The 12198-nt window shown below is 42.7% G+C and overlaps 1 protein-coding gene across 1 annotated transcript in view; it reads left to right on the top strand.

Annotated features, from left to right (window-relative positions):
- SORCS3 (sortilin related VPS10 domain containing receptor 3) overlaps positions 1-12198 on the top strand; it is a 642617-nt gene that overhangs the window by 580815 nt on the left and 49604 nt on the right. Inside the window, exons 15-16 of the mRNA XM_055424699.2 lie at positions 1468-1585; positions 2557-2690. Coding sequence (XP_055280674.2) covers positions 1468-1585; positions 2557-2690 — 252 coding nt within the window. The remainder of the gene's footprint in view (positions 1-1467; positions 1586-2556; positions 2691-12198) is intronic.

Consider the following 12198-nt stretch of genomic DNA (forward strand, 5'->3'; position numbering starts at 1 on the left):
CCAGTGAGTAAGCGTTTTGCATCAGGTGGTCAAAGTATTGGAGCTTCAGCTTCAGCATCAAGCTGAAGCTGAAACTGAATATTCAGGGTTGATTTCCTTTAGCATCTACTGGTTTGATCTCCCTGCTGTCCAAGGGACTCTCTATAAAGAGTCTTCTCCAGACCACAGTTTGAAAGCATCAATTCTTTGGCACTCAGCCTTCTCTATGGTCCAACTCATATCCATACATGACTATTGGAAAAACCATAGCTTTGACTAAATGGACCTTTGTTGGCAAAGTAATATCTCTGCTTTTAAATACATGGTCTAGGTTTGTCATAGCTTTTAAACATTAAAAGTCATTTCCTACAGTGTATTTTAAGTTATGTAACCTACAAAACAATTCTTACTGCATTTCACAGGTTTAATCCACTCCACCCCTCCCAAAGCATCTTCATCTTTCAGATAGCAGAAGAAAATGTCTCTTGAGGGGAGTTAGTATTTTAGGTATCACCATAAGAATATTTGAACTTGGGAAAAGGAGAATTCAGAGCTAGAAGTCTGATTAAGTCTTTCTGGGATGGAAGCCATCCAATTCCTTGAAAGACTTCAGTGGGTTTTATTTCTGGGCATGACTGGTCTCCCCTTTACATCACTGTGATAGACGCCTTGCATTGTAATTATAAGACATGCCACCCAAGTGGAGTATGGGTGATCAGTCTTTTTTTCTATTTCTTTAGAAATGATTGATCATTCATATTTATAGGGCTATCAACTGCTGGACTTTGAAAAGGTCAGTATTGATTATCTAAGTCATGCAGACAGTGTGCTTCTTTGATTTACATAAATATGAGTTCCTTTTATGAGATGACTGATGTTTCAGGGAAGAGGGAGAGAAGGTGATATTCATGTGAGTTAAGTGATGAGAATTTCAACTAAAACATGCTTAGATTCAGTCAGAATTTTGGAGTTGACAGGATCATACTTTAGATTAGCTAATCCAACTCCCCCAAAAGAAAACCACACACATAAAGTTTACTTTACAGATGAGAAAACTGAAGCCCTACCTTTGGACATCAGTGGATATAATCGTAGTGCTTGCATTAAGAAGAAGGCTGGATAAATGTCAAATTAATACCTGTGTAGAAGATTGTAGACAACTTGGAAAGTTTTTCCTTCTGTGTACCTTTTTATACTTCATATTCTTCCTATAAAGCACATATGTTAATTTTTAAAATATATATATATATTTAAAAGCAATTATTATATATATATATACATATGATTTTATACCCAGTGAATACTGTGCCAGTTGGCTGGAGTTGTGTGGGCAGTGGACTTTCCCATCAATGGACTTCCAACACTTGGCTTTGGAAGAATCATTAAAATCCAGGCTATAATTCAGTCCTCTCTCTCTCTAGTCTTTGCATTTTAGTGACTGACTATGGGACTCTGCTTGTCTTTCTCCTTCCTCCCATAAACACTTAGAGTTTTTGGCCACTTCAGCCTCCGCTCGGAATGGCAGTTGGTGAAGGTGGACTACAGATCAATCTTCAGCCGACACTGTAGCAAGGAGGACTATCAGACCTGGCACCTGCTCAATCAGGTACAACCCCGGCCTGGGAATCCTGACTCCTGGAAACAGGAGCCACTGCAAGCCCCGTTTGCTCCCGTTGGGTCTTCCTATTTGGAGAGGGGAAGTAGTGGGCCATCTGGGGACAATGGTGAATTATGGGGGTGGGATTGGAATTCACACACCAGGTTGAGCAGGGGCATATGATATTTTGGAACTGTTGTGCTCCCTGGAATCCTAATCTACTCATTGAAATCACCAAGTAGCCTGGAAGAGAGGTAGCAGTGATGACCTGGGGTTTTAGTGCTACCCATGGAAAATGAAGCCCAGAACACCAGCACACCCTCTAATGGTTTGATCATCTTACTTTCTAATGGAAACAGTGGGAGCATTGCTCAGACCATCTTGAATTCAGGGCCCAGGAGCACTGGGAACAGGACCCCAAAGAAAGCTGAGGGTAAGGGACTCTAGCAAGGCAGATATTTAGTGCTATTCAACACCAGCAAAATTCTTTTGTCTTCAGAACCATTGAATCCTTATAATTTGTACCAATTTCTTCTCTTTCTATTCTTGACTAGGAACAAGGACTTGGGCATGGTTGTTTATCATAGAGAGGGAACATATTGAGTCCACTTCAGTTTCACTCTGAAGATGATGTGAAAAAGATGCCAACAGTGGATTACTTTCCACTGGAATTTATGGCAATTCAGGCAATTGCCAACTGGTCTGTGGGGATGACTGGAGTATTTGCATTCTCTGCAGAGGTGGAGAAGCAGACATCACTGGCCAGGTTGGGTGGAGGAACAGTAATAGGCCAGTCTCCCACAGTGTTCCTCTTGCCTGGTAGTAAAAGATCAGTCTTTTAATCTTAGATACTCCTGAATGGTTCCTGGGAGGGAGATTTCTACATAAAGTGACCAAAAGAGAATGCAAAAGCTAATGCCGCCTTATTTCAATGTCTTTTGTGTTTTTCTGCCTCTCTCACTGTGGACTTTCTTCCTAAGGGGGAGCCTTGCGTCATGGGAGAAAGGAAAATATTCAAGAAACGCAAGCCAGGAGCTCAGTGTGCCCTGGGCCGAGACTCCTCAGAGACAGTGGTCTCAGAACCCTGTGTCTGTGCTGACTGGGACTTTGAATGGTGAGTCTGTTTATGTCTCATCACCAGTTCCAGCTGGACACTGACTGGTTTGGGGGATAAGAGTGAAGATGAAGTTGAGGAGCTAGGCATGACTCAGCTGGCCTGCCAGCCTGGCTGCCTTAGGTCTTGGCCAGATGGGATGTCTACAGTCCCAGAAGGAGGAGGAAGAAGCTTTTCACAGGCAAGATCATTGTCCTACCAGCGCAGTGTGTCCAAGGGGACTTCTCGTCTTCAGTTAGCAGCTGTCCTGGAAAGTTCCCAAGAGGAGGGGCTGGGCATGGAGAGCTTGGAGAGCTGCCACCATGGGCAGTCACCTCCATACATGTGAGCTCGAACTGCGCTCTTTCCAATGAACTCTCTTATCACCATTTCTTTTTTCCTCCCTCTAATGACAACCAGACAGAATGACTTTGGATATCACCTCTTAGCTAATGACTCACAAATTTCCAAATATTTCCCTCCAGCTCCAGCTTGTCTCTCCTCTTAGATGAAGACATTTGTGTCCATCTATTTACTCAGCCAGAGAAGGCAATGGCAAGCCACTCCAGTACTCTTGCCTAGAAAATCCCATGGATGGAGGAGCCTGGTAGGCTGCAATCCATGGGGTCGCTAAGGGTCGGACACGACTGAGCGACTTCACTTTCACTTTTCACTTTCACACATTGGAGAAGGAAATGGCAACCCACTCCAGTGTTCTTGCCTGGAGAGTCCCAGGGACGGGGGACCCTGGTGGGCTTCTGTCTATGGGGCCACACAGAGTCGGACACGACTGAAGTGACGCAGCAGCAGCAGCAGCATTTACTCAGCATCCATCTTCCCCTGAATTGGTAACAGGGATTTCACACTTTATGTTGCCAAGAGTTCTTCCTGAATGCCCACTGTTAGAAGCAGTTTTTCAACTTCTCTTGAGTCCCCCCAACCCAGACCAGGTTTTCCAAATTCAGTAAAACACGTAGACATCCATTCAGTCCAAATCCCAAGAGAGCTTAAATTTTCCCTTTACCCTCAGGTGCAGGCCATCCGGAAGTCCTTGCAAGTCTCTATTTCCAAAACACATTCCAACACAAAGCACCGCTACCCATGTCCATGGCAATCTGGATCACCCCAATGATTTACTAATTCACTCTCTATGTCCATTCTGGTCACCTTGAAATCCATCCTTGTTGTTTAGTTACTAAGTCATATACACATCTTTGTGAATCCATGGACTGCAGCACAGCAGGCTTCCCTGTCTTTCACCAACTCATGTCATGTCTTGCTCAAACTCATGTCCCTTGAATCGGTGATACCATCCAACCATCTCATCCTCTATCACCCCCTTCTCCTGCCCTCAGTCTTTCCCAGTATCAGAGTCTTTTCCACTTAGTTGGCTCTTTGTATCAGGTGGCCAAAGTATTGGAACTTCAGCTTCAGCATCAGTCCTTCCAGTGAATATTCAGGGTTCATTTCCTTTAGGATTGACTAGTTTGATCTCCTTGCTGTCCAATGGACTCTCAAGAGTCTTCTCCAGCACCATCCATCCTTAGAACAAATAAAATTATATTTAAAAAACCCAAGTCAGATCTTATCATTCCTATGCTTTAAATACCCCAGTGGCTTCCCCTTTCCCTTATTTATTTAAATCTTCTTTATTTGCTCCACTGTAGATTATTGACCCACTAGCACTGTTCCTTAACTTCTTACTATTCTCTCTTCATTCACTGTTTTTGCAGCCATACCACTATCTCCTGCACCTTGATTAGCCCAGACTCATTCCAAGCAAAGGAAACAACAAATACAAATATTTCTTCCAAATCTCAATATGACTGGCACTGTTGGAACACTCATAACTCAGCAAAAACCGCAGCTTAGAAATGCCTTCTAACCTCACCCCTACCCTGGCACTCTCAGGCATATCACCCTGTTCAATTGTCATCTTAGTATTAATCACAAATAGAGAGATTGTGTTTTTTGATTGCTTTATAATTTGCCTGTCTTTCCCCAGTAGAATGTTAAGTGCTGTGAGTGCAAGAATTGTTGACTTTATTTTTGTATGCTCAGTGCCTCTCCACTGTAAGGACAAAACAGTTGTACAATGTTTCTGAATGTTGTTTCTTTTAGGAGAGGCAAAAACCTTCCCAAAGGTGGGAATGAGTGATCTCGTTAGTAATTGCAGAGTGATTCTGTGCTAATCCCAAATGGATGAATTCTTCCTCTGTGTCATATTCAAAAGCTGAATTTCAGTTTATATATTTTAATTATATTGATTATAGGTTAAAAGACAAAGCTGAGGGCTCAGGTAACAGCCTGTAATGTGGAAGTGGCAGGGCTATAACAGAGTCGCATTAGGGTTTTGTTATTATTGTGGTTTGGTCACTAAGTCGTGTCTGACTCTCTGTGATCCCACTGAAAGGGGCCCACCAGACTCTTCTTCCCATGGGATTTCCCAGGCCAGAATACTGGAGTGGGTTGCCATTCCCTTTCCAGGGGATCTTCCCAACCTAGGGATTGGACCCATGTCTCCTGCATTGTGGGTGGATTCTTTACCACTAAATGGTGTCTAATAACTAAATTAAGTTCATAGAGGCACAGAACAGCTGCCCCTGCCCAACAGCCTCATGCCTTTCATTCTCATTTCATCCAGCTTGTTTCTTGATTTTGTTTGGGAATCCATCTTCCATTTCCTGCTTTCTACTAGGACTATACCAGTAATAGCAAGCAAAGTAGATGATCATGACTGCTCCCAACCTGCTCTTCATCCCTGCCTTGAAAAGCTTGACTTCAGGAAGAGTCATCCAAATGGATTGTGATAAGTTGAATTTAATTTGAATGGCAGGATCCTATCTGTGGTATTTTTGACCCTTTGGAAACAAAGGCTATTTTCATACTTGGGAAGAATAATTTTAATTATTAACCATAATCCAGAAGAATAGTCATAGCAGTATATACAATGGCCCACTCAGATTTATGGTACATGACATATTGATGTCAACCTGAGTGTTCGGAATGTCAACATCAGGCTTCCTCGTGTCCTTCTGCAGACTGACTCCACAGAGGAACACCGTCTTTCTGTATGTCATGCCACATTTTCTCCTGTGTCTCTCTGAGTTGTTAGACCCTCACCCATTTTTGGGAAACCTCACAGTTGAAGGAAGAATTGTAACAAATATTTTTCCTTCAGCAATTACTTTAATATTTACTAGTCTGGAAAAAAAATCCCAGCTCTGATACTCAATTTCTGAACTTAGGAAATTTTTTAATCTCTACGACTTCACTTCCTGGGCTATAAACTGCAAATGTATAACATGTATCTCATCGGGTCCTAGGGAGGAATAAATGAATTCACATTCATTAATGTGAATAAGGAATTTATCCTAATGGTGTACATAGCTTTTGCTGTTGTGGTTATTGTTAATCTTATACCCCTGGGTTAAGTGGCCCCCGTGGTATTTTTAGCAAATAAACTGGAGCTTATATATCCATATAAGCACTGTGTTCAGAGTTGTACCTTTGGGTGTTATCCATTTATTTCAGTGGTGATAGCTTTGCTTAAACTATTTCTAAATGCTTCTTTGGAAACTGCTGTCTAAATGCATCTATAAGTGAAGAATTGGCGGGAGGAAGCCCTTGCTCTTTGGTTCTCAGCTTGCCAATGCAAATATCACCTGGACCTAACACCCTATAATGTCAGTGTCATTACTATGATATTTTAATGAAAAGAAAATTAGCATCTGCAGTATAAATTACTTGACTGAGATCACGTAATCTGGGAGAGAAAGAGATGAGGAGCAAAAGCAAATCTAGCCAAATTCCACATTCGCGTCTCTATATTATGCCATTTCTCAAGAAATCAAATAAGTCTTTGTTATTTTAGATTTACTTTATTTTTCAAAAGAAATAGAGTCCCCAAATTTGGTTATTCTAAAATTAAAACTCATCCTCAAATGATCTAGGTTAACTGCTGGTGGTGAGTTTTAATATAGGATGTGCCATTAAGTCTAAACCAATGCCAAGTCAACTAGTTTAGGCCATTGGTATGAGAGCTGTAATGTCCATAGAGTTGCAAAAGAGCCAGGCTTGGCATAGCAACTGAACAATAATAATTGGAATTGTAATAAGTATGTGGCATTCAAGAAGACTGTATAGAATTCTAAGAGGAGATATATAAAATATGATACGTTTGCCTTTTGATAGCCAATCATGCCTCATTGTTTAAATTTATTTTTTTATTGAAGGATATTTGCTTTATAGAATTTTGTTGTTTTCTGTCAAACCTCAACATGAATCAACCATAGGTATACATATATCCTCTCCCTTTTGAACCTCCCTCCCATCTCCTTCCAGAGAGGGCAATGGCAACCAATTCCAGTACTTTTGGCTAGAAAATCCCATGGACGGACGGGCCTGGTAGGCTGCAGTCCATGGGGTCACTAAGAGTCGGACATGACTGAGCGGCTTCACTTTCACTTTTCACTTTCATGCATTGGAGAAGGAAATGGCAACTCACTTCAATGTTCTTGCCTGGAGAATACCAAGGACACGGAGCCTAGTGGGCCGCCATCTATGGGGTCGTACAGAGTCCGACACAACTGAAGCAAATTAACAGCAGCCCATCTCCCTCCCCATCCCACCCCTTTAGGTTTGATAGGAGCCCCTGTTTGAGCTTCCTGAGCCGTACAGCAAATTCCTGTTGGCTATCTATTTTATGTATGGTGATGTAAGTTTCCGTGTTACTCTTTCCATACAGCTCACCCTCTCTTCCTCTCTCCCCATGTCCATAAGTCTCTTTTCTATGTCTGTTTCTCCATTGCTGCCCTGTAAATAAGTTCTTCAGTACTGTTCTAGATTCTGTACATATGTGTTAGAATACAATATTTATCTTTATATTTCTGACTCACTTCAATCTGTATAATAGGTTCTAGGCTCACCCATCTCATCAGAACTGACTCAAATGTGTTCCTTTTTAAGGCTGAGTAAAGGCTGAGTAATATTACATTGTGCTTTTGAACTGTGGTGTTGGAGAAGACTCTTGAGAGTCCCTTGAACTGCAGGGAGATCCAACCAGTCCATCCTAAAGGAGATCAGTCCTGGGTGTTCATTGGAAGGACTGATGCTGAAGCTGAAACTCTAATACTTTGGCTACCTCATGCGACGAGTTGACTCACTGGAAAAGACTCTGATGCTGGGAGGGATTGGTGGCGGGAGGAGACGGGGATGACAGAGAATGAGATGGCTGGATGGCATCACCGACTCGATGGACATGAGTTTGAGTGAACTCTGGGAGCTGGTGATGGACAGGGAGGCCTGGCGTGCTGTGATTCATGGGGTTGCAAAGAGTCGGACATGACTGAGCCACTGAACTGAGCTGAACTGAATATTCCATTGTGTATATATATCACAGTTTCTTTATTCATTCATTTGTAGATGGACATCTAGGTTGCTTCCATGTTCTATCTATTGTAAATAATGCTGCAATGAACAATGGGATTATGCCTCATATTAAAAAGAAAATAGAAGAACTTGAGTCTCAGGACAAACAAACACACAAGACTTAAGGCTGGTTTAGTTGTCACAATCTGAGAAAAAAAGCAAAAAAAAAAAAAGATCATGTGACCTAATAAAGTATTTAGGCACTACTTTTGAATATGGCAAAGAGACTTTGATTTCTGAAATTTCTGGGATTTTTGCTGTTATGATGACGTCTTGGACAAGGGGCTGAGTATTTATTTTTTCTTTTTAAGTCAACTTCAGTAAGCATCGGTTCAGTTCAGTCGTTCAGTCGTGTCCGACTCTTTGCGACCCCATGAATCACAGCACGCCAGGCCTCCCTCCCTGTTCATCACCAACTCCCAGAGTTCACTCAAACTCATGTCCATTGAGTTGGTGATGCCATCCAGCCATCTCATTCTCTGTTGTCCCCGTCTCCTCCTGCCCCCAATCCCTCCTAGCATCAGTCTTTTCCAGTGAGTCAGCTCGTCGCATGAGGTAGCCAAAGTATTGGAGTTTCAGCTTTAGCATCAGTCCTTCCAATGAACACCCAGGATTGATCTCCTTTAGAATGGACTGGTTGGATCTCCTTGCAGTCCAAGGCACTCTCAAGAGTCTTCTCCAGCACCATAGTTCAAAAGCATCAATTCTTCGGCACTCAGCTTTCTTCACAGTCCAACTCTCACATCCATACATGACCACGGGAAAAACCATAGCCTTGACTAGATGGACCTTGGTTGGCAAAGTAATGTCTCTGCTTTTTAATATGCTATCTAGGTTGGTCATAACTTTCCTTCCAAGGAGTAAGCATCTTTTAATTTCATGGCTGCAATCAGTAGCATAAGTATTGGTTATAAATACAGTTTTTCCATCAAAAACAGTTTGTCTGTCATTAATGATTGTGCTGGAAAATCCATGTGTGGCGAAAGTTTCATAGTCCTGCTTCCTTCTCAAGGCTCCTTTCTACCAGGAATTGTTAGCTAAGAAATATAAAAGCCCAACTTGATTAGTATAAGCCGTTATCATGCACATTCTACCTAGTTGTTTCCCTAAATCAGATCTGGAAATGTTCATTGGACTGGTCCAGGCAACTTTTAAATCTCAGAGACAGCAGGGAGTGGAGACTTGGGAGGATGGATTAAATGCCTTGATTCTGGTAGAAAAGTTAAGGAGTGTAGCATAGATTCACAAAGCAAAGGTATTTTCCACTTGTATCCTTTCTCTACTTAAAGAAGAAAGACTTTATAGATTCTCAGATGCAGTAATTAGTAGGGAACCATTACCTAGGTTTGATCCTTGGGTTAGGAAGATCCCCTGGAGAAGGAAATGACTACCCATTCCAGTATTCTTGCCTGGGAAATTCCATGGACAGGGGAGCCTGGAAGGCTATAGTCCCTGGGATGGCAAAGAGTCAGACGTGACTGAGCAACTAATGCTTTCACTTTTCATTGACTTTTGCTGCTCTCACTCTTCTATGCAGAGTGGGTATCAGTAATAAGTATGCAGTTTACATAAATGTGGATGTTTCTACTTAAGAGCGTCATAGATCTCCCAGCCCCAGGTTTACTGTAGAGAACCACTCTGAAGCATCCTACACTGCAGCACTGGTGAGGGGCCAGGGGCAAATCCTCCCTGAGAAGTAAGCAGAGTAGTGGGTAGTCAGAAAAGGGAGAGTAAGAGGTCTCTGCTCAAGTCTTATGGAGTCTCCTAGGAAGTAGGTGTGGAGAAGGCGATGGCACCCCACTCCAGTACTCTTGCCTGGAAAATCCCATGGATGGAGGAGCCTGGTAGGCTGCAGTCCCTGGGGTCGCTAAGAGCCAGACATGACTAAGAGACTTCACTTTTTCACTTTCCTGCATTGGAGAAGGAAATGGCAACCCACTCCAGTGTTCTTGCCTGGAGAATCCCAGGGACGGGGGAGCCTGGTGGGCTGCCGCCTATGGGGTCACACAGAGTCAGACACGACTGAAGTGACTTAGCAGCAGCAGCAGGAAGTAGTTGACTCCCGGGAGGTCCAAGTGTGTTTGTTCAATGGAAACAAGTGTGGAGTAGAAATTATGCCTAGCAATTCTCTTTTATTACTCACTCATCCAACCACTCACACAGCAGTAGTTTTGCTGAGCACCTACTAAGTCCCAAGATTTTTAGATGGATAATCTCACTTAATCTCTCAACCAGAAGGAGAGTCTGTTATTTCAGGCATTTTATAGGTGAAGAGATGGAGATACAAAAAATGTTAATATGTTTACTCAAAATTATAATAGTCTGTATGGATGTGAGAGTTGGACTGTGAAGAAAGCTGATCGCTGAAGAATTGATGCTTTTGAACTGTGGTGTTGGAGAAGACTCTTGAGAGTCCCTTGGACTGCAAGGGGATCCAACCAGTCCATTCTAAAGGAGATCAACCCTGGGTGTTCATTGGAAGGACTGATGCTAAAGCTGAAACTTCAATACTTTGGCCACCTCATGCGATGAGTTGACTCACTGGAAAAGAGTCTGATGCTGGGAGGGCTTGGGGGTGGGAGGAGACAGGGACGACGGAGAATGAGATGGCTGGATGGCATCACCGACTCGATGGACATGAGTTTGAGTGAACTCCGGGGGTTGGTGATGGACAGGGAGGCCTGGTATGCTGTGATTCATGGGGTCGCGGAGAGTCGGACACGACTGAGCGACTGAACTGAACTGAACTGATAATAGTCTGACTCCAGAGTCCTAAGTCTCAGTATGTCTTAGTGTTCATCTTCCATGTCCAGTATGGCTCCAGATCCACAGAGTGCATTTATCAAGTAGTAATGTAGACGAGTTGAGGGGAAGAGATTTGGATATGCCATTGTACATAAATTCAGGCATGTCTGAAATCTACTCAACCTTATTATTCTGCATGTAGAGTCCAATCAATTGTATTTTTTCTATAGACAACACATTGTAGAAAAATCGAAGATGTATAAAGCAGAGTTATTGGATGCAAAGAAAGCATGACAGCAAATAATAAAGAGTGTAATTGGGTGCTGAATTTCATGATCCAGACTTATGCTGTACAGTGTAGTATCCACTATCTACATGTGGTTATTTTCATTAAAATTAAAAACAGCGAAGCATTCATTTCTTCAGTTAGCCATGTATTGGGTGGTTAATGGTCACATGTGGCTACTGGTTACCATATTGGACAGCACAGACAGAAAGTTCTTTAGGACAGCATTGGTCCTACCTGAAAGTATAGGGACTATTCAGAACAAAGAGGCCACCAAGGACTGGACTAATGATGGAAGGCTTTCTGTAGGAGGTGGTGATGGAGCAAGCTTAGACTTGCTGATAAGTATGAGGAAAATGAGCAGCGTATCTAAGGAAGCAGTTATATGATGGCTGTTGATACATAGAGGGGTAAGGGCAGATAGGTAGCTTGGTGTTAGATTAGGAGAAATACTTGAGCCATGATTGTTTGGTCTTTCAAACTATGTATGAAATGGTTGGGATATAATTATCTTTCTATTTCTATGGCTGCATTTAGGCTTATGCATTACAAAATGATTAGCCCATTGTTTTTGTTGTGATTGCTTCTCTTTGATCAGTGTTCATGCTGTGTCTGCTAAAAACCTCTGTCTGATCCCAAAGCAACCACACTGTATTGTCTCCTAAAATGAGACAGAGACATCTGTGAAATACTCTGATTTAATTTAATTTAATTTAATCTGGGATTAGTGAGTGAAGTCGCTTAGTTGTGTCCGACTCTTTGCAACCCCATGGACTGTAGCCTACCAGGCTTATCTGTCCGTGGGATTCTCCAGGCAAGAGTACCGGAGTGGGTTGCCGTTTCTTTCTCCAGGAGATCTTCCCAACCCAGGGATCGAACCCAGGTCTCCCTCATTGGAGGCAGATGCTTTACCATCTGAGCCACCAGGGAAGCTCATTAAAGAGCCTTAAATCTCAAATGGGAGACTGGAAGAACTGGGAATCAGTGAGTCTTGATGGGAAACTGTGCATGGTCTGAGAGTAGGATACTCCCTACCCCTGGGCCAGCAGAGACCGTGACTTCTTGGCC

This window comes from Moschus berezovskii, chromosome 12 (genome assembly GCF_049115385.1).
Source record: "Moschus berezovskii isolate FMDL1 chromosome 12, NW_MosBer_1.0, whole genome shotgun sequence".
Classification (NCBI taxonomy): domain Eukaryota; kingdom Metazoa; phylum Chordata; class Mammalia; order Artiodactyla; family Moschidae; genus Moschus; species Moschus berezovskii.